Source organism: Aethalodelphis obliquidens, unplaced genomic scaffold (genome assembly GCF_003676395.1).
Source record: "Aethalodelphis obliquidens isolate GAN/ISIS:26980383/991018 unplaced genomic scaffold, ASM367639v1 scaffold20, whole genome shotgun sequence".
In the NCBI taxonomy this organism is placed as follows: domain Eukaryota; kingdom Metazoa; phylum Chordata; class Mammalia; order Artiodactyla; family Delphinidae; genus Aethalodelphis; species Aethalodelphis obliquidens.
The window spans coordinates 12,061,220-12,084,100 of NW_020837964.1; the positions used below are offsets into that span (position 1 = coordinate 12,061,220).

Here is a 22,881-nt window from a genome sequence, read left to right on the forward strand (position 1 = left end):
CCCAGCCGCTCCGCGGCATGTGGGATCCTCCCGGACCGGGGCACGAACCCGCGTCCCCTGCATCGGCAGGCGGACTCTGAACCACTGCGCTACCAGGGAAGCCCCCAACTCTTTTTATTTTGAATTTTTATTTTATATTGGAGTATAGTTGATTAACAATGTTGTGTTAGTTTCAGGTGTACAGCAAAGTGATTCAGTTATATATATATACATGTATCTATTCTTTTTCAAATTCTTTTCCCATTTAGGATATTACAGAATATTGAGCAGAGTTCCCTGTGCTATACAGTAGGTCCTTGTTGGTTATCTATTTTAAATACAGTAGTGTGTACATTGTCAGTCCCAAACTCCCAATTTATCCCTCCCCCCTTACCCTTCCCCTTTGGCAACCATAAGTTTGTCTTCCAGGTCTGTGAGTCTGTTTCTGTTTTGTAAATAAGTTCATTTGTATCACTTTTTTTTTTGTATCACTTTTTTTTTTTTTTTTTTTTAGATTCAGCATGTAAGTGGTATCATGTGATATTTGTCTTTGTCTGGCTTACTTCACTTAGTATAATAATCTCCAGGTCCATCCATGTTGCTGCAAATGGCATTATTTCGTTCTTTTTAAAGTTTTGCTTTTCCAGCTTTAGATGTTTAATTCACCTTGAATTTATTTTATAATCCTATTATATAGTATAGGAATCTATTTTCATGTATATATAACCAATTTTAAATAATGGATTAACTAGTTCATCATTTCCCCTTTGATTTTTCACTCCAGATACTTTAAAGTACTGCCTTTTTTTTTTTTTTTTTTTTTTTTTTTTTGGCCATGCAGCTTGCGGGGATCTTAGTTCCCGGACCAGGGATAGAACTTGTGCCCCCTGCAGTGGAAGTGCAGAGTCCTAACCAGTAGACTGCCACGGAATTCCCAAAATACAGCTATGTTTTAAACATGGATCTGTTTCTGGGTTTCTGTTGTGTTCCCTGGTTTATGTGTCTGTCTCTTTGCCATATGGCATAGTCTTAATTACTTAATTACTGCTAATACAAATCTCCCTGGCCTGTTTTTCTTAACACTTCTTGGTTATCCTTGGCTTTTGCTCTCCTACATGGATTTTACCATCAATTGTCAGATACCACACATACACACACATACCTGATTGGGATTTTTATTGAAATTGCATTAAACTCACAGATTAACTTGGAGGCAATATGCATCTTTACCATATTGGATGTTCTCATCCTGGAATATGGTATATTAGTGTATCTTATATTAAGTTTATTCCTATGCACTTATACATTTTGCTCCTATTGAAACTGAAATTTTTTCCTGTAATATTCCCTAACTGGTTACAAATGGTGTGTAGAAACATCATCAATATTTGTAACTGATCTTGTATCCAGCAACTATGGAGAACTTTCTTATTCTAATTTGTATAGATTCTCTTAGATTTTTCTATGTGGATTATCACTGTCTGTATATTATGGTTTAGTCTTCCTTTCTGATTCTTATGGCTCTCATTTACATTTCCTCATTATATTCGTTTTATGCCAGGACAAAGTTGAGTAAAAGCACTGATAGCAGACTTCAACAGCTTCATTGAGATATAATTCACATACCATAAAGTTCACCCTTCAGATTTCCTTTTTTAGTTCCTGTTTTTAATAGGAATGCCTCTGAAATTTTACCATATAAGTAACTAATTGCTGCAGTCCCATTTGTTAACTGGTTCATCATTTCCCTGATGACTTGTCATGCCACCTCTGACATGTTTTATACACAGATCTATTTCTGGGTTCTGTTCCATTAAAGTATTTGCCTATCCCATTGTCAGTACCACACTGCCATACTCACCATAGCTTTATATACTAATGTACATATTTGCTATAGAGTTTTTATGAATACCCTTTATCAAATTAAAGAAATCTTAATTTGCTAAGAAGTTTAAAAATAAAAAACTATAAATAGGTTTTGAGTTGTTTCAGGTGCTTTCCCTTCATCTAGGACATGATCATATAGTTTTTGCCATGTGATCAGGCCATCCAGGATGCCTTGTTCTCTTGCTCTCTGTACATCCCCTGCTTAACCAGTCCCTGCTTCACCTACACCCTACTCACATGGCTGACCTTCCCTCTTAATCATAGAGCCTAATCAGTAACTGCCTATGTACTTGCCCCCAGCTAGTGATTCTTCTAATCTTTATATCAAAACAGCTCCACCCTGCTAGTTTTATCAAAGGGGGTTTGAGGGACATGCCTCTCTGATGGTTTCCCTGGTAATGGATGAGCCAACCTGACATCAGTTCCCCATAACAGGTAACCTTCCCCCCCACACACAGCTTCCTGGACTTCTGCCATGTCCTGCCTGCTGTCTGCCATCCACAGTGGAGTGTCACTCCAGGACCCTTTTGCTCCGGACGTGTAAGATCCCCTATCCATTAAACAACTGATGTCTCTGTCACTGACTCTGGGCTCTTTCTTCAGTCTGAGGCTGGGCAAGTACAGGCCTTGAAGGCCTGCGAGGTACAGCCCAACATTCTCCTTTGTTAAATTTGGTGTTTTAGGGCTTCCCTGGTGGTGCAGTGGTTGAGAGTCCACCTGCCGATGCAGGGGACACGGATTCATGCCCTGGTCCAGGAAGATCCCACATGCCGCGGAGCAGCTAGGCCCATGAGCCATGGCCACTGAGCCTGCGCGTCCGGAGCCTGTGCTCCACAACGGGAGAGGCCACAACAGTGAGAGGCCCAAGTACCGCAAAAAAAAAAAAAAAAAAAATTGGTGTTTTATTAATAGACATAATGATGAACTATATAACCCATTCTTGGGCTAAGTGCTACCTGGTCATGATTGTTTTGGTATATTACTGAATTTTATTTACTAATATTTAGGATTTTTCTATGTTGATGAGATCAATGTATAATTTTTCTCATAAAGTTTTGGCCATTGAGATTTTGTCTCAAAATTAATTTTTGATTATTCCCTTTTCCTAATCTCTGAAATTTTAAGAAAGGATTAAAGTTTCCTTACATAGTTTGATAAAATTCATCTGTAAAATCTTACTAGTGTCTGTTACAGACTAGAGTCGGGGGAGACTACGTGCAACTTTTTTTTTTTGGCCACACTGCGTGGCTTGTGGGATCTTAGTTCCCCGAACAAGGATTGAGCCCAGGCCCTCGGCAGTGAAAGTGCAGAGTCCTAACCACTGGACTGCCAAGGAATTCCCTTTTAAAAAAAAAAAAACCTTCACTCATCTGTTGCATTTTAAAAGCAATATTAACAAATCCATTTTTATTGACTGATATTACAAATAAGGCTGCTTGAATAGTTTTTATAGGTAACAGTTATTCTCTCCTCTGTTCCAATAATACTTTCTACATACCACTTAGAACAGTGCTTTGTAATTGTTTATGTGTTGGTTAGCACCAGACTGTAAGCTTCTGGAGTAGGGGGTAATGCTTTATTCATATTTTCCCCAGTGTCTAGCACAGTGTGAGACATACTGTAAATAGGAAAAAAAAAAAATCACAAAATGACACTGCCAGCTATGTCTTTTCTCTTAAATCTCAAGTTTGGAGTCTCAGTTCTGCCACTCGTTGGCAGTGTGGCTGGCTGCAAGAATGACACTATCTCGTAAGGGCTTTTTGAAGATTAATTGCAACAATGTATGTAAATTATCTGGTATATCTAGTGAGTGCTCAATAAATGCTAACTATAAACTACTTTTAAAAGAAAAACAGTTGGCTTTCTGATCCCATCTGGAAAGCTGACATTAGTCGAGTACTTGGAGGGATTGCTTACATAATTTGGTAAAGATGAAGTTAAATCTCTTTGTTCCTTCCCCAGTAGAAAATTGGATAGTCACTTTAACTACATGTTCTTAGATCCCTGGATGATACCTGGTTTCTTTATTCTGATGATCTGTGTAATGGCTTTAGCCTCCAGCCACAGTCTGGGGAAGACTTAGAGAAGTAAATAAGCATTTCCTTTTAGATGCATCTGTGTAGTGGCAAGCCTACACATCTAATTTGTGAGAAATCATAAAATGTATGGCCTGGAAAAATCTGAATTTTCATTTGTACAAAGTGGTTGTAAAGCAGCACCGTGAATGCATGTACATATAACGTGTATGGTTATCATTCCAACACGGTATGTAATAGTAAAAGACTGCAAACCACCCAAATGCCGTTAATAGGGCACTAGTTAGGAATGTTGCTGAAAACTCAGCCTCTGTGCACCAGTGCTGCATTCAATCTCGGAGACAAGAGTTTTGGGTGAAGCAGAAAAGCTTTATTGCTTTGCCAAGCAAAGGGGGACACAGTGGGCTCGTGCCTCAAAAACTGTGTATCCCAACCTCGGGGGGATTTGGTGAGGAGTTTTATAGCAATGGGCAGAGTTGCCCATAAGGTTAGGGTGTGTGCAGGGCCTGCATCCCTTTAATCTGGCCCCAGGTGGTCTCCTCCTACTGAGCTTCTCTGTTTCCCTTAATCTGGCCTCAGGTGGTCTCTCTCTTTTTTTTTTTTTTTTAGTATTTATTTATTTGGCTGCCTGGGTCTTAGTTGCAGCACGTGGGACCTTTAGTTGAGGCATGGGGGAATCTAGTTCCCTGACCAGGGATCGAACCCAGGTCCCCTGCGTTGGGAGCAAGGAGTCTTAGCCACTGGACCACCAGGGCAGTCCCAGGCCTCAGATGGTCTCTTGATAAGCTTCTCTGGTTCCTTTAATCTGGCCTCAGGTGGTCTTCTCTGGAATGAAGAATGCTAACATCTTCCATTTGTTGGGAGTTTTAGTTCTGTAAAGAGCTCAAAGGTGTTATGTGTACCCCTTGACCTGGAACCAGGACCTGCCCCAAGGCTACACTGTTGTTTCTTGGCTGCTCCTACCACCTTGTCTCTGCATCCCCTCCCTTCCCTGATCAGCAACTGTTTGAATCTGCCCTTTGAAACTCAGGGAAGGTCATGGAGGCTGGAGTCTATTCCCTACAAGAAACGGGGAACACGTAAAGGCTTCTGTGCCCAGGAGCCCCACAGGGTCCTGTTCAGTTTCAGTAATAATGATATATCCATACAATGCGATACTAAAATAAATTTAAAGGCTTTCTATGAACTGATATACAAAGATCACTAGGATATACTGTTTTTTAAAAAACCAATGTACTTAAGTGTAGATATAATGTGTTCTCTTTTGTATAAGAAAAAAACATTTTGGACATATATTCATATTTAACTGAACTTGCAAAAACAAACTCTGAAAAGAAACAAGATGCCAGTACAAGTAGTTTCCCAAAAAGTGGAGGGTTAGGGTAATCAGAAAACAGTGGTGGGAGAAGGACTTCTCCATGTATACCTTTTTAGAGAGACTCGACATCTGAATCATGTGAATATATTAACCACTTAAAAAAAAAGTTCCCTCCTCATGACACAGACCACTGCTTCCTGTGCCCAGCTGTGCTGCCATAGGCCCCACAAATGCTCCTCCTAGCCTGGCAGATGTAGGAGCTACTTCTCTGACCCATTTATAAGAAGGTGAATAAAGGACATGGTCACACTGCAATGCCTTTATAAGAGGAAGTTTTATTGTTAATTATTTACCTTAACAGTTTCAGAAAGAGGAACAGATTAGCTCAGTCCAACATGATTGGCAGTTGGCAAAATCTAGTGAAGCAAGTGTTCTGATTGCTAAGGATTTAATTTGGATGCTTTTAATACTTAGCCATCTAACACCTCAAACATAATCGAGAATAAATGCATCATCTCCCTCCCTTTCATTTTAATTCCCACCTACCTCTCTTCAATATGGAAATATCTTCGTTAAATAAGATTCCCAGAGGAACAAGTTCCCTGGAGAGTATAGCCATGAGGACAGTGCACAAAAAGAAAAACTCAAAATAAAACTCTGTATGATAATTTACTAGTCTAAGGAAACAATACCTTCCAATATATTAAGAAATAAATCCAGTTACAAATGCACTGATAGGTCTATGTTAAGAGGTTCTGGTATAGTAACTGAAAATGGCCAGCTATTTACAAGATACACAAGCAGGAATGGTGCACCTAGCCCAGCACTGGCCCTCAGAAACCAAAAGTGTTTTCTCCACTGTAGGCCACATACAAGAATCCATCTTCATCTTTTTCCTTCTCGTAAAGCTGTCCCATAGTTAGGCTTGAAAGAGAAAAACAAAAAACAACATTGAGAATTGGGTTTGATTACTGAGTCTACGTGTTGGGAGAAAGATGGCTTGAGGATAAGGAATTTCACTACTTAAACTAGCTACTCTGTCACACCTTTGGTGGTAGGTGATAAAAAGTAATTCTCTAGGAATCGGCAGATAAGACTAGAATCAACCTCCATCCTCCTGTCCCAGGCAAGGCCATTTGACTCACCCTTACACCAAGGTATTCCTTCAGAAGCCAGCTCTAGCTCCTAGGGTGGATGTGGTTGGTTAGTACTGGTTAGTGCTTTCGCAATGCTTTCTGAATGGGGGGGGCGGCTAGGGAGAAAAGCTAATAAGCAAAATAAGAGTCTAAGAGGCCCATCCCTGTGTGGGTGAGAGACAAAGGTAAGGACGAGTACTTGTGCTTTCCTCTCCTCAGGGCTGGTCTATTTGAAGATTTATAATTCATACCTAGCATGATAAAGAATGAGTGGGCTGATTCCTGTGGAAGTTCGCCCGCCAGAAACCCTGTGCCCCAGAGATCTGCATCGGCGTCATCGAAGGGAAGTTACTTTCCTCACATGTAATGCAAAAAGCTCTCATATTATATCTGGGATCCAAAGAAGTCTTGCCCAAGCTTCCTAAGAACCCTCCAGAAATAGATATTGCTCAAACTAAACATGTGTGGGTGGGAGAGCTGGCTTTCCCTCAGCAGTAAAACAGACTGCAGCAGGGGAGACCTAATCTAGTTCTCTGCCATGAAGCTGAGGTGCACTGGCTCCAGAGTAAGACTAGCAACACCTGGAGCCCCAGGTGAGCTCTGGCCACATGACTGCTCTATTAGAGATAAGCAGGAGGTGCAGACATGTGCTAAACCTCAGCATGACCATGCGTGGTGGGGTCAACCAGAACCAGCACTGACAAAGCAGTCTGAGAGCCGGCCCCCGAGGTGACAGAGGTCACTAAGCCCGGACAGGTCTTAACAGATGCTTAAAAGGCAGGACTCAGGAGAACAAGGGCCAGAGGGTAGATAAAGAGGGGTTGGAGGCCTCAAGCTGGTGAAGCAAAGACTGCCCCATGCTGCTGCTTTGCTCCTGGCAGCTGTATGGGACCACCATGTAAACAGGAATGCAGACCACATTTACTTACAAAGGGGAGTTTTTCTCCTTTCCTACTCTTCCTGCCCATTTTCAAGCTTAGCTGGTTCGGCTGTGTGGGTAGATGAGAACTAGTAATAATGTAGGAGTGGATGAGTATGAATACAGAATGGCCTGTCACTGGCATCTTGTACAGTAAAATCGTGCTTCCTGTGAGGATCTAACTGGAATTTGTAAAATAAGGACTCCCTGAAACAGCACTGTCCACTACAAATTTCTCCTGTGATAGAAATGTCCTATATTTCTGCTGTCCAATGCAGTCGCCACTATGTTCAGCACTTTAAATGTGGCTCATCTGAATTGCTATGTGCTGTAAGTGTAAAACATACACAATATTTCAAAGTATCAGAGTATGAAAAAAAAGATGTAAAATATCTCAATTTTGACTACATGTTGAAATGATGCCATTTTGGATATACCAGATAAAAAAAATACTATTAAAATTAACTTCACCTGTTTTTCTTTTTTTTATGTGGCTACTAGAGAATTTTAGATTGCATATGTGGTTCACATGCCATTTCTATTGACGACACTGCCCTGGAACATGTGAGGACTTGGGGGGCAGCAGGTAGAGGGAGGAACCCGTGCCCATGAGAACACCTGTGGTGGGTGGTAGGTCTCAACCTCAGCTGCACAGCAGAAACAATGGGGAGCTTGAAAGACATGCCCCACCCCAGACCAATTAAATCAGAATCTCTGGAGGTAGGACCCAGGCATCAGTAAGTTTTAAAATGCCCAAGATGGGGACTTCCCTGGTGGCACAGTGGTTAAGAATCCGCCTGCCAATTCAGGTGACACGGGTTCGAGCCCTGGTCCAGGAAGATCCCACATGCCGCAGAGCAACTAAGCCTGTGCGCCACAACTACTGAGCCCACATGCCACAACTACTGAAGCCTGTGCGCCTAGAGCCCATGCTCCACAACAAGAGAAGCCTCCGCAATGAGAAGCCTGCGCGCCGCGATGAAGAGTAGCCCCCGCTCACCGCAACTAGAGAAAGCCCGCCCGCGCGCAGCAAGACCGAACGCAGCCAAAATAAATTAATTAGTTTTTTAAAAATGCCCAAGATGATTCCATAGGCAGCCAAGTTGAGAAACAATCCCTTTGCCAGAGGGAGAGATGCTTGTCTGTCTTTGTTTGTTTTGGAGATGCTTATCTTTAAAAGCATGGGATTAGGAAGTAGAGTGAGCCAGGAAGTGGAGTGAAGAGCCAGCAACTAGCAAAGGGCTTGAACAAGTAGCGGGGGTCTCTCAAGAAGACTTTTACCCTGGTGGTTAGGAATGCCCTGAGGAACCCAGCTTTTCCCTGAGAATCCTCAGAATGAGGCAAAGGGGAAAACAGCTACCGCTACTGCCACAACTCTCTTGCCACGCTTGGTACAAGTGTCCAGGGTGACCGTGATAAGACCTGAACTACAGTCTCCCCACTATCATTACCAAAGGGGTTTGGAAGGAGCAGACACTGTGTGCAATTCAAAGGCGGCAGCCACACCTTGATGCCTATGTCAAGTTTGGTTCCATCTGCCAGACTAAGTTCTGCTCTTCTCCTAGCAAGTTACAAGCCCAAGGGCAGTGACTCTAAGTTGTGCTGCTGAGTTAGAAATACTTGAGGAGCTTATAAACCCCAGACTCTGAACGTTGTCTGCAGTGAACAAGACCACGGAACGACTACTGTCTAAGGCAGGCTCTGAGACTGACGGGGTTGGGGGAGGAGGACCCATAATCATGTGGCTTTCTGTCTTCAGATTCCATTGTCTTTTAAGTAAAACTTTGGTTTATAAATTTAACAGTGCCCTAGCAGCTATAAAGGCTGATCATAAAAATTCTAATTATAATAGCAAGCACTATGTGCCAAGCACTTGTTTTAAGTGCATTACATGTATTAACTCTTTACCCTCAGAACAATCTTAGGAGGCAGGTACAATCATAATCCATAGTTCAGATAATAAAAGTGAGGCACAGGGCTTCCCTGGTGGCACAGTGGTTGAGAGTCTGCCTGCCAATGCAGGGGACACGGGTTCGAGCCCTGGTCTGGGAGGATCCCACATGCCGCGGAGCAACTGGGCCCGTGAGCCACAACTACTGAGCCTGTGCGTCTGGAGCCTGTGCTCCGCAACAAGAGAGGCCGCGATAGTGAGAGGCCCGCGCACCGCGATGAAGAGTGGCCCCCGCTCGCCGCAACTAGAGAAAGCCCTCGCACAGAAGCGAAGACCCAAAACAGCCAAAATAAATAAGTTAATTTAAAAAACAAAGTGAGGCACAGAGAGGTTAACTAATTCATGCCAGATCACAAAGCTAGGAGACATTCTTACCACCAAGTTGTGCTGCCTCCATGTGAATACACAACTAGATCTAATGACCTAATGTCAGCATTCTTGTACCTTTTGTGAAGACCTCCCTTAGAATAGCACTTCTCACACATACAAACATGCATAGGGAATCACCTGGATGTCTTGTTAAAGTGCCTGTTTTGATTCTGAAGGTCTGGGTCAAGGATGAGATTCTACATTTCTATCTAACAAATTCCCAGGGAAGGCCACTGCTGCCAGCTTCTGTATCACACATTGAGCAGCAGGTCCTTCAGATCCTGTAATTTTACAATTAGATGGCTGTGCCTAATGATTTTAAGAGCCCTTTCACTGTTCTCCTTTTCTCTGCCACGCAGTGTCATATGGAAACTCTACTTAGTTGGCAGTAGCACAGTGTCCTTATACTCAGAGTATCCCTTGGGCAGGAACTTGAAAACTGACAATGCTCAACACTGGGAGCTAAATGCTCCAGTCAGCAGCCCGTGACTGAACGCCTGATTCCAAGGCTTCTCTAGGTGACGAGAAAGAAGACTGGCGCATCTGTACAGTATAATTCAAAAACAGCACGTGTGGGATCAGGCCACACACATACAGAGTCAGAATAACTTGGTCTGGAGCCAAAAAAGAGCAGGGCTACAAATATAGTTTAAAAATACTTTTTTTAAAAGTCCCATTAAGGGGCTTCCCTGGTGGCGCAGTGGTTGAGAATCCACCTGCCAATGCAGGGGACACGGGTTCGAGCCCTGGTCCAGGAGGATCCTACATGCCATGGAGCAACTAAGCCCATACACCACAACTACTAAGCCTGCGCTCTAGAGCCCGCATGCCACAACTACTGAACCCGCAAGCCACAACTACCGAAGCCCACGCACCTAGAGCCGTGCTCCACAACAAGAGAAGCCACCGCAATGAGAAGCCCGCGCACCACAACAAAGAGTAGTCCCCGCTCGCCGTAACTAGAGAAAGCCCACATGCAGCAACAAAGACTCAATGCAGCCAAAAATAATAAAATAAATTAAAAAGAAAAAAAAGTCCCATTAAAAGAATAGCCAAGGCGGTTACCCGCTGTCTGGTGCAGCAACCTGGCGTGGGGAGCCGTGGGAGGGGAGGAGAGGGTGTCGCTGTCGCTGATGGCTGAGGCAGCAGGAGGGAAGCTGGATCCCGGGCGGTGGGAGGGAAAGCAGGAGAGAGGGTCTGGTGAGGCGGCAGCACTCAAGGCCACGCTGGGTCAGGCTTGGTTCTTGTGGAGTGGGGTGCAGGGTGCCAAGCAAAAAAAAGAAGAAAAAAAAAAAGAATAGCCAAGGGCTTCCCTGGTGGTGCAGTGGTTAAGAATCTGCCTGCCAATGCAGGGGACACGGCTTTGAGCCCTGTTCCGGGAAGATCCCACATGCCGCGGAGCAACTAAGCTCGCGAGCCACAACTACTGAGCCCACATGCCACAACTACTGAGCCCACATGCCACAACTACTGAAGCGCCCGTGCTCCGCAACGAGAAGCCACTCCAATGAGAAGCCCGCACACCACAACGAAGAGTAGTCCCCACTCACCGCAACTAGAGAAAGCCCACACACAGCAATGAAGACCCAACACAGCCAAAAATAAATAATTAAATTAAATTAAATTTTTTAAAAAAGAGCCCTCTTTAAAAAAAAAGTCATGAGGGACACAAAATAATTTAAAAAAAAAAAAAGTATAGCCAAGTGGAAGGGCAGGGATGCAAAACGTGCCCCTTTTCAGCAGGCAGCATACAGCAGAAGGCTGGTGTGTTCCTTTAGGACAAGTTCTGTACACCTCTGAGAAGTCGGGCTCCCCTCTCAGAATCCAGAGGCCCAAGCCACACAGCACCAGATGGGCCACTACTGGAGCAGCAGAGGATCTGAAAGCAAAGAGACACTCATCCAAGAAGAAGGCTGCTGAGCAGTGGTGGTAGGGGACTGCCACCTTCAAGCTCTGAGTCTGACAAGGGAAGAAATGGGAAAGCCAGTGGCAGATTTAAGCCATGGAGCCAAGCTAAAGGTATGGTGGGACCCTGAAGTACTGAGTGAAGTGAACCTAAATTGCCCCCTAAAACCCTGTCCCCTACACTTCCATTCAAGATAAACCGGTCTAGACAAACTAACCAATAATAAAGGCACTTTTCAGAAGGATCCACACCCAGGAATGGCCATGCTGCTGAGGGCACACCAGTTTCAAGCTGCTCACCAGCCTACGAACTGGGGGAGGCTGACCTAGAACTGTGTGGATGCCCTATCCCTGCACAGCCTTCCCCTGGGCCCAGCCAAGGCCAGGCTGCGGAGGCTGTGGGGTCCAGCCTGACTCAGGAATTGGCTGGGCTGATGGGCCACCCGGCCATCCATCTGCTCTGCGCCCCACGTGCTTCCACTGTATCTGGATTTATCTCTTTCCCAGCAGGGGGAGGGTGGGTGGGGTGAACTGGAAGGACAACGGCCACTGCTGTGGATCCTGGAAAGGCACAGGCCTCAGAGTGAACGTTAACATGGCCCTAAAGGCTGCCCAAGATTCTAAAATACAAAAATTAACTACTGCTTATTCCTTTTATCAGATTTTTCTCTGATATAAATAAACTCTATTCCACTGTTAAGATAAACCCTGCTCTTGAAGAGGTATTTACCCAGAAATGATCAAATGTGCTTCATTTAAGCACCTTTCTAAATGAAGTCTGGACTGTAAGACATCACAACTTCTTTTACTTAGTACCTCTTTAAGAGCCAGGAGCAACTAAACACCATAATCTTAAACAGCACGGATTTCCCAATGTAACATTCCCAAGTTATAACATCTTAGATATATTTTATTTAATAATATACTCCTGTTTCTATTTTAGACAGGGGATTAAGAAGACTCTTATCTGTGCTCTAAACAAAGACCAAAGGTGGGCACCACTGCCACGTCTGGGTTCCCCTCTAAAGCCGTGACTGGGAAACATACACTGATATTCTTTCTCAAGTCCTGTCTGCACCAAGGCATAGTTTTCCCTTCGTTTCTGGCCCAATTCTGGATGCAGGCACCTAGGCAGAGAATTCAACTTTTCAATGGGAAATGGGAAAAGGCAGTTGAGATTTCCCCTTTTTTAAAAAAGAGAACTCAGAATTTTGAAAGTAAAACTCTTAGAGACTTGCTTCTGTCTCTGTTTCTAGAATCAATATTTAATACTAACTACTCAAACAATAATCACGTTATTTTACGTGATGGTCACCTGCAAAGTTCCGCTCCAAGGCAGGAACAAATGAAGTTACTTTCGCTCAGCCTCAGACGTAAATTATCCTTGTGTAGATCTGTCTGTTATGGTATGGGGGAGGGCTCCTCCTCTCTCAACTCTGATTTCCCCAGCCACTCTCCAAAGGCTGCAAGCACTGGCTGAAGGTTAAAGGAGGCTCCATGCTTCCCTAAGGAGGCTGAAAAGTGCTACGAAAGAGGCTGCTACTGCCTTGGGGAGGAAATGGCAACACTGAGTCAAACAATAGCTTTAGGAAGGAGACTGGCAATTTTGTTTGTGAAGCCATCAGTTGCATAAAGGCCAATGATGTCACATGCCTCTTTTATTTATAAGCAAATTTGTTTTTAAGAATAAAACCAAACAAACAAAGAACTGGTACATTAAATATGGGGCAGGAAGTCATTAACTGGGTCCAAGGGCGCTGAAGAGCCTGGGCAGAGGGGCTGGTTAGTGACTTGGGTCACTGGTGTAATCTGTTTCAGGGAGGATTCTTACCAGGTTGGAAAGGCAAATAAAACTTAGAGAGAAAATGGCCCTGAAGCAGCCTCTGCCGCCCTGAGAATCACTTTTCATTTCCAATTCTATTTATATTTCAGGGATAATGGGGGAGAGGGCGTTAGTTAAAATCTTCAGCCATTTTAATTGCTAGATAACGTAATCTTAATGTCTCCAGAAGCCTGCTTCATTTCTTTCAAGAAGTATCAGAGGATTAGAATCAAGGAAAATAAAACTCAATGCCACAGATCCTAGTCACCTACTTCCTCCCATAAGAAGCCACCACCAGGAAGGAGAAAACATAGGGCCACCAAGGAGCTGCAGAAGTTGCAGGTGGCATGAATGAAGATTTACCTCCCCCACTACCTGAAGGGAAGCGGAGAGTGACCACAGATGCCCAGGGCTTCACCAGCCTTCCCTGGTGAAGAGTGTGCCTAGCACCACACTGCCCAGAGGCCTGTGAAGGAAGGCTGGGAGAGCCCAATGGGATGACCAGGTCACCCCTGGCAACACCGCAGCTTCCTGAGCTACAGCTGTAAGCAGACCAGTGGCACCCATTAGGCAGGACCTGGCCTGTCTCCTCAAGCAGAACCTTGGCCTAACGGAAGAACCTTCCATTTCTCCCTTATCCTCTGCCAAACACCACGAGGTGGAGGTGGTAGAGACTGGGAAAGAGAAAATCAGACCAAAAAGTAGCCAGAGTTGTCTACCTTTCATAGGAAAAGGACTAGAACTTGGCTTAGGCCTCTTCTGGAGCTTTCAAGGATTTTCAAAAGAAACATATTTTGGCCACATTGGGCTAGTTCCCAGGAGTTCTTAAAGCCTTAGCTTCAGAAGTACTATTTTTGGGGGGATAACAAATGAAACTTAGTTTGGGTCACTAAGATGAGACGCAGCCAGGAATTCACATTCAGAGGAGGGGCCTAGAAGTACTCAAATCAGTAATAGGAAAGGACTGACCAGGGATACAGACTGAGCCAGAAAATTTTCCTCTTTCCACAGAGGACTAAAGTCAGACTGTCAACTACCTAGAAGGGAACTGTAATGCCCCTGCCTAGATTCAGGCCCCAAGTTATCCCAAAGATTGCTTCCAGGCAGCACAAGAGCAAGAGCAAGGGGGTGGTTACTCTGAAAGTCAGAGCAGGTGGTACCAAGAGAGGTGTAAGTCTGTAAAGAGACCTCAGAGCCCTTTGCTGGCCAGCAGCCATTTCCACGTACTTGAGGATCAGGCAGCTGCTCTCAGGGTACTCTCACAGTGGCCAGAGCTGAGCCTGGAAAGCGAGCAAGTAGGCAGGGTGATTAACTGAAGCTGAGCCTCAGCAGAGACCACAAGCTCCTGGGGAAGAACGACAGGACTTATTTCATGGATCATTTGGAGAAAACCTCGTTTCAGGCTTCAGTTCTACTGATAGCTTAAGCCTAATTAAGTCCTGAACTATTTAAAAGGATTCTTGGGTGTTTGAGGATAAAAAAAAAAAAGAAATGATGATATTTAAGTCCAGGCCTTGTTCTGTTTTTTTAACCCAAAGCGCACACCCACCTATTGAAGCCCTTTCTTGTTTTCCTTGAACTCCTGATGTCAGGGAGCACAAAAATCAGATTTCTCGTCAGGACCTCTAAGAGTTTTCAGACCTCCAAAGTTTTGAGTTCTGTAAGCAATCAAGCAGATGGCCAATAGCAGTAAACAGCTCTCACCTGGACTGTGGGACTGTCTTATCCACAAACAGGAATATTGCCTTTTCAGAAGGAAGCTGGATCCTTTTCCTGATGATCCACATGAACTGAGCCACAGTGATGTCAGATGGAACCAGATACTTCCGTTTGTCAATGTCAACAATCTGAGAGCCTGAGACTTTTTCCACAATCACCTGTGAAAGCAAAGAAAGGTCAGGACTAGATTTCTAATGTGAGGCTCTGGCCCTGCATTGTTGGAGAGCTGATGAACAGGGTGTGGGCAAGGAGGTGTTTGGGAAACTGCATAACATGAGAAAATATGCCCCTGATTTAATAAACCACACACTCTGGAGGTTAAGAACTGATATAAATGTGTTATAGGGAAACGGTAAGTGCTTTTCTGTGGTCAACTATTATATTTCTCATCCCTGATGTCAGCACACATAAGAGAAACACAGCCCTCACTACAAAGCTTTTCAACATTTTGTCTGGGCAGACTCGAAAATATCTGGTGAGGGTTTCCTCTACAGCCTGTTACTCCAGGCTGGACCACAGAATGGATCTGCCTTCACACTACAGAGGAATTAAGATCTCAAGGAACACAGGAAATGAGAATGGATGGACTAATGGAAATGACTGGCAAGCCCAGCCAGCCAAGAACGAAGCTCTTCATTTGGCCTGTTGCTTCTCTCTGAACTAAGTTTCAAATTTATCCCTCCTGCCCCCTCCGCAAAGGAACTGTTCACAAGCAATAAGCTACAATAACAGGCCTGGATGTCCTTAAAAATAAATAAGGGTTACAGAAACTATCTCCCCTACCATAGGATAAATACAGGATAAGTATCATTGATTAAACACAAGCCACTAGAAGTGGCTTCTCAGATTTTTTTAGTCAGGAAAGAATGTCAAGATCAGAGTGAGAAAAGGGAACTAGAAGTCAGGTAAAGATGGAGGCTCAAAGTTAAAGATCAATGTCCTGAGACTAAAGTACCACTTCCAAGACCAAAGTGAAAGTCTCCCTCCACCACCATTCCCAAAAGTGGCTGTGACCTGTTGCCCTGTCCTAGAACATCGTTTATTACATAATTGTCTAGGGAAGCCCAGAGGCTTCTGACAGCTTGTTGGCCTAGATCAGGAGATTCAGCACTGAGGCATCCTGAACAGCATCAACTCAAGCCCCTCACGCCCCGGCCCCAGCTGGTCCCTTACCCAGTCTGGCCCATCTACTACTATAACTGGGACTGGAATCTAAACTTGTCAACTGTTGAATGGCCTGGGGCCCTATCACCGGTCCTAAACAACAAGGGTGACAGCGAAGTGAGGGGGCGGGGAGTCCACTCACCGGAACCCGGTCGGGATATTTCGCTCGGATCTTCGCAGATTCCACGCATCTGTGTTCTATGGGAGAAACGCACCGGGCTGACTGTCGCGCCTGACCGGCCGGCCGGGTCCCGAGCTCCCGGCCCTCCTCCCCACCGTGACCTGCGAACGCCCCAGGTCCTCGTTCAGGCGTCCCGGCAACCTCGGTCCCCGGTCCACTGGCTCCGGAAGGTCCCGCAGAGGTCGGCGCGGGGTGGGTGGGCAGCCGCCCGGGGTGCCGGGACCTCGGCGACCCGAGACCAGAGTGCGGCATCCGCCCCGCCGGGCCCAACCCAGGGCGGCCCGAGTGGGGGAGGGGGCCCACCCGCCGCCCCAGCCCCCACGGCGGGGCCAATGGCCGAGCGCTTACCCAGCGAGTGGTCCTCCTTGAACATCCACTTCATGGCGGCGGCGGCAGCGGGGAAAGGATGCAGCCGGCTCTCGGAGCCGCGGAGCTCAGCGCACCAACCACAACAACGACGACGACGGCGGCGGCGGCGGCGGCGGCGGCGGCAGCGGTAGCGGCGGCGGCGGCGACTACACGGCAGGCGGGACTTCCGGCTACCGGAGTCTAGCAACCTTCAGGGGGCGGAGCTTCCGGCGCCGCTCGCTGGGACGCCGCGCCAAGGGGCGGGGCCTCATGTCAAGGGGCGGGGCCGCATGTCAAGGGGCGGGACAGGAGAGGGCGCTGAGAGGGACTGCCGGCGGAGTGGGGATGACAGAGTTGGTGACAGATGTCCGTGAGGGATATTGGTGAATGGGGAGGGGATATTCGAGAACTGGTAACAGGAGTGGGGTCTCGGTGGACGTTGGTAAGGGGAAGGGGTGAGTGGGGCTATGGCTGATGGGATAGGGCTCTTATAGAGGACTATTCATTAGGGAAACCTGCCTGGGGCGTTGGTGACAACAGGGGGATTTTGTAGGTATGGATGACAGAAGAGGGTTCTCTGGTGGTTGGTGATGGCAGGGGGTCTATTTAGGGCATTGGCACTTTGGGGAGTATTGTTTGGAGTGGTTACAGATTCGGGGCTCAATCTGGAGGCTGTGACTAGTTTGAGGGGACTGTGTGGGGTGGGGTACTGATGACAACCCGGGGGTTCAGTATTGGGGACAGCCATAATAGGTTGCATTGGACCTAGAAATTGAATTTAAACAAATCCCATTTCCTTCCCTTATTCACGAATAAATGTTTGAATAAGCATTTAAGAAAAGCTATCATAACTACGCATTTGAGGAGTGTAACATCACACTTATCACAAAGAGCCCCCTTCGCCTTAACTGGCAGAAGAGTTAGAGGTGACTGTCTGGCTCAGAGAATTCCCCTGATAGCTGGTCATGAGACGGGTTTCTTTGCCATTCAGCATGGGGTTCAGCAATCACAGCCTAGGCTGTGTGTGTGTGTGCCATCTGCCTGAGCACAGGCCTTCAGGGTCTCCAGTGATGTCATTCCTTTCTTCCTCCAAGAGTCATCAGGGCAGTCTGCTCTGGTTCATCATCTGTTTATGAGCTGGTGAATACGGAACAAGATACTCACTTAATTGGGACACATGATCCTTGCCACGTGCTTGTGATTCTGATGCATCTGACAGGCCTGTTTGTTTGAACATTGTCATTCATCATTTCCTCAGTTGAAACTCCTGATGGATGTTGTGGAATCTAGCTTTATTCTGAAATTATTTTTGATATTTTAAGACTGTGTGTCTGAGCAGCTAAAATCCGTGTTTGTTTCTTGCCTGTTTTAAATGAAATGAAAAATCCTTTGAATTTCATACCTAGAAATTATTGTTGTTGCATATAGGAGCACTGTTCTAAGTGTTGGGGGAAAGCAGTGAACAGAACAGACAACACTTGCACTCTTACGGAGTTTGCATTCTAGTGGGACAAAACAAAAAAAAATATGTTGGGTAATGATAGGTGCTGTTTAGAAAAATAAAGCATGGTGCTTGACTAGAGAGTGATGTGTGGGATCAAATGCATATTAGATAAAGTGGTTTGGCATATTCTAGGAACAGGAAGGAACCCCTTGTGGCTGGAGCTGGATAAATAAGAGGGTGTGTGTTAGGAGGTGAGATCAAAGGGATCTAGAAAAAAGTGAGTTGAGCTTTGAATTCCATTTGAAGAACTTTGGATTTTATTTAGAATGAAATGAGAAGTCAGTGGAGGGTTTTTGTTTTTGTTTTTGTTCGTTAGTATTTATTTATTTGGCTGCGCCGGGTCTTAGTTGCGGCATGTAGGATCTTTAGTTGTGGCATGTGGGATCTAGTTCCCGGACCAGGGATTGAACCCAGGCCCCCTGCATTGGGAGCGTGGAGTTTTAGCCACTGGACCACCAGGGAAGTCCCAGTGGAGGGTTTTAAGAAGTGTGACAGGCATGAAGAACCTAGGGGCAAGACGGGAATAAAGACGCAGACCTACTAGAGAATGGACTTGAGGACATGCGGAGGGGGACGGGTAAGCTAGGACAAAGTGAGAGAGCGGTAGTGTATATATGGACATATATACACTACCAAATGTAAAATAGAGAGCTAGTGGGAAGCAGTCACATAGCACAGGGAGATCAGCTCGGTGCTTTGTGACCACCTAGAAGGGTGGGATAAGGAGGGTGAGAGGGAGGGAGACGCAAGAGGGAAGAGATATGGGAATATATGTATATATATAACTGATTCACTCTGTTATAAAGCAGAAACTAACACACCACTGTAAAGCAATTATACTCCAATAAAAATGTTAAAAAAACAAAGTGTTATGATATGACTTTCCTTTTTAAGTGATCAGGCTAGCTTCTGTGTAGACAATAGACTATAGGGGGTTGAGGATGGAAGCAAGGGAAGAGTTCAGAGGCTATTGTGATAATCCAGGTATATGATTTTGTTGGTTTAGACCAAGAAGTTATCTGTGGAGGTGGTGGGAAGCAGCTGTGTTCTAGATATATTTTGAAGGTAGATCCATCAAAATTTGCTGGTCAATTGAATGTGAGATGAGAGATGAGTCTAAGTCACGGTTTTGGAAGAATGGAGTTGCCATGTACTGATGTACTGGAATAGGGTGGAGCCAGCGGGGGGTGGGGGGCAAAGCAAGGCTTTGGTTTTGGTTATATTAAGATGCCCAAGAGACACATCCAAGTAAAGATGTAGAGTAGGTAGATGGATCTATGAGTCTCAAATTCAGAAGAGAAGTATTTAAAGCTATCGAACTAGAGATCCGCTAGAGAGTGAGTATAAAAATGAAAATACCTATTTTGTGAATAGAGCTAAACACTGAGGAATGAAGATGGTTATTCACCATCTGATAATGAATCAGTGAAGGAGATAGAAATTGGACCGAAGACCCCCTGCTTCCCTTTACAGAGCTGGCCATTGAGTCCTAGTTCAAAGCATGTGTACACCAGCTTGCACCTGGAAGAACTCAGTACACTTCTCAGGGGAGAGATCCGCTGCTCACCAGCTTACAGGCATGTATGTCATCTGATGGTCTCAGTGATGTGCAGTGTCTGTCTTCTATCTTTACCTACCTTCTTGATGTCCTTTTCCATTTCACCATTCTAACTGGTGTCTTTGATCTGCCTTGATGATATGCATCACCTTCTTTACCTATTGGGTCATTATATTTAGCTTACTGAATGTTCTAAGGACACTGGATCTCTTCCTTGAGAGGGTTGTTAGTTGACGAGGTGAGTCAGAAGGAGAAATAGGATAATACATATATGCAATTACACATTAACCAACTTGTGAAACATGGAGAGTAAATTTCAAAGGTATGTGAACATGGATACTGAGGGATGGCTAGGACAATGGGGGCTGACACAAAGCCAAGTGTGGCTTATCAAGAAGGACTTCACAGAGGGACTTCCCTGGTGGTCCAATGGATAAGACTCCACGCTGCCAATGTAGGGGGCCTGGGTTCAATCCTCGGTCGGGGAACTAGATCCACATGCATGCTGCAACTAAGGAGTCTGCATGCTGTAACTATGAGCCCACATGCTGCAGCTAAAGATCCCACGTGCTGCAACTAAGACCCAATGCAGCCTAAATAAATAAATAAAAATTTTAAAAAAGACTTCACAGAGAATGTGAATTTTATGTTTCAGAAAGAAGGGTGCATTTTCCAAAGTGTAAACTTTCCTTAACAGATAGAAACAAAGCCTGGAGTTGGAAGAGGGAACTGGGAAGTCAAAGGTTTGGTGATATAAATGCTAAGGTGAAAGAAATGTTGGAAAGTGTTGAAGCAAACATTCAGGAGTTCTAACCTGATTCAAGAGACCCTGAATGGGCGCTTATAGAAAGGAGTAGAATACGATTTTTTTAAATTTTATTTTATTTATTTATTTTTGGTTGCATTGGGTCTTCGTTGCTGTGCGCGGGCTTTCTCTAGTTGCAGCGAGCAGGGGCTACTCTTGGTTGCTGTGCACGGGCTTGTCATTGCCGTGGCTTCTCTTGCAGAGTACAGGCTCTAGAGTGCAGGCTCAGTAGTTGTGGCGCAGGGGCTTTTTTTCTCTGTGGCGTGTGGGATCTTCCCGGACCAGGACTCAAACCGGTATCCCCTGCATTGGCAGGCAGATTCTTAACCACTGCGCCACCAGGGAAGCCATAAAATATGATAAAATGCATAGTTTTTAGAGAACAACTTTCTTTGTCCTTGGAGGTAAATTGCATAAAACACGAGAAAATTATGGAAATGGAAACTGAGACGTCAGTTCTTAGTCAAGAATGTGTGAAAATGACACAATATAGACAAATCTTTAGCATTTAAAAAAATTTAATCTTCTGTCAAGAATTGAAATAAAACCACAAAAAGTAGTTTCCTCAAATCAGGGGAACAAAGAGTAAATATCAGTATCTGTTATTATTAAACACTTTTGCAAAGCTCATGGCATCTCAGAGGAGGCTGAAGCACTTCATACACCCAAATTCTTAGTAGTTACCTCCGTTTCAGCAGTGACTAAGCTGACACCAGCTACAGCATGTGTTTCCTTCTGAAAGAAGGAGCTTTGGAGGCAAACACCTCCTTCCTCACAGCAGAGCCACCCTCAGGAAGCAACATCAGAACCATCTATTCTAAATTTTATTTTAATGGGTTTTTTTAAATATTTATTTTTTTATCTTGGCTGCACTGGGTCTTAGTTGCGGCACTCGGGATCTTCCTTGTAGCATCTTTAGTTGCGGCATGCAGGATCGTTAGTTGCGGCATGTGGACTTCTTAGTTGCAGTGTGTGGGCTTCTTAGTTGTGGCATGTGAACTCTTAGTTGCAGCATGCACATGGGATCTAGTTCCCCGACCAGGGATTGAACCCCAGCCACCGATCTAGGTCCCCGACCAGGGATTGAACCCCAGTCACCGGCATTGGGAGTGCAGTCTTAACCTCTGGACCACTAGGGAAGTCTCCTGGTTATTTAAATAAATGAAAGACATTCACTTAAAGCATAAGTACAGTATAATGGCAGAATCATAACATAGATTTAAGCCTAACAGTTGTTGTATTTAAGAGCTGTGTTGCCACCCCAGAAAAGCTTTAAAGCAAAAATGAGTGGTAATGGACCAGATATGTCAAAAAAATGACATGGCTGATTACATTGTCACCTTGGACTGTGGTAAGGGCCCTGGATAGTTTCCCCTTATGGGACATCTTGACCTCTTTCTGTGTTGTTAGGATCTCGGCTGTTCTCTTCATCTGAAACCCACTTCTAGGTTATGGTGACTAAACTTATCATGGTGATCATTTTGAAATGTATAGAAATATTGAAACACTACGTTGTGTAACAGGAACTTACATAGTGTTGTAGGTCAATTATACTTCAAAAACAAACTCATAAAAAAGAGATCAGATTTGTGGTTATCAGAGGCAAGGTGGAGGGAGGGGGGAATTGGATGAAGGAAGTCAAAAGGTACAAACTTACAGTTATAAGATAAATAAGTACTAGGGATGTAATGTACAACATGATAAATATAATTAGCACTGCTCTATGTTATATATGAAAGAGTAAATCCTAGGAGTTCTTATCAGAAGGAAAAAATTTTTTTCTATTTAATTTTTAATCTATATGAGATAAGCAATATTCACTAAGCTTATTGTGGTAACCATTTCATGATGTAACTCAAATCATTATGCTGTACACCATAAACTTATACAGTGCTGTATGTCAATTAAACCTCAATAAAACTAGAAGGAAAAAAATCCTTCTAGGTTGCCTTCAAAATAGGAGCATCTACTACTGGACTCCATTCTGAGCACAAACCTCACATTATCTCTTGGAACTGCAATGTGATCCTTTTGATGAAGAACTTGGCTATTGACCATGTTAAAAAAAATTCCTTCTGCCATGTTCGAAATACTAGGGGGCGGGTGGAGTGGGGGGAAAGCATTCAATTAAGTGATACTCCAACATTATCTTTGGAGAGGAGCATAGCTTCCCCTAAAACAGGTAGCCAAGCTTGTGCCCAATTAAGGTAACAAAGTATAGCAGAGCTATATAGTAATTATCCTTTCTCTCTCGAAGAGCAGGGAGATTTGTGTCCTGTT

General features: G+C 44.7%; 2 protein-coding genes across 3 annotated transcripts in view; one reads left to right on the forward strand and one right to left on the reverse strand.

Moving 5' to 3' along the window:
* Nucleotides 1-7,725, forward strand: part of ADAT1 (adenosine deaminase tRNA specific 1) — a 45,433-nt gene extending 37,708 nt beyond the window's left edge. The window contains exon 8 of one of the 2 annotated variants that reach the window (XM_027119227.1): nucleotides 6,576-7,725. In XM_027119227.1, the coding sequence (XP_026975028.1) occupies nucleotides 6,576-6,600 (25 nt within the window). In that variant the 3' untranslated portion in view covers nucleotides 6,601-7,725. Of the gene's footprint in view, nucleotides 1-2,324; nucleotides 2,633-6,575 lie in introns of those variants that run through there. The other variant, XM_027119225.1, reaches the window with a different exon arrangement.
* On the reverse strand, nucleotides 5,536-16,922 carry GABARAPL2 (GABA type A receptor associated protein like 2). Its single transcript, XM_027119228.1, has 4 exons — nucleotides 16,735-16,922; nucleotides 16,348-16,403; nucleotides 15,027-15,199; nucleotides 5,536-6,144 (listed from the first exon to the last, which is right to left on the reverse strand). The coding sequence occupies exons 1-4, from the start codon at nucleotides 16,766-16,768 to the stop codon at nucleotides 6,054-6,056; spliced, it is 354 nt and encodes a 117-aa protein (XP_026975029.1). The 5' UTR covers nucleotides 16,769-16,922; the 3' UTR covers nucleotides 5,536-6,053.
* Between the last annotated feature and the right edge of the window lie 5,959 nt (nucleotides 16,923-22,881).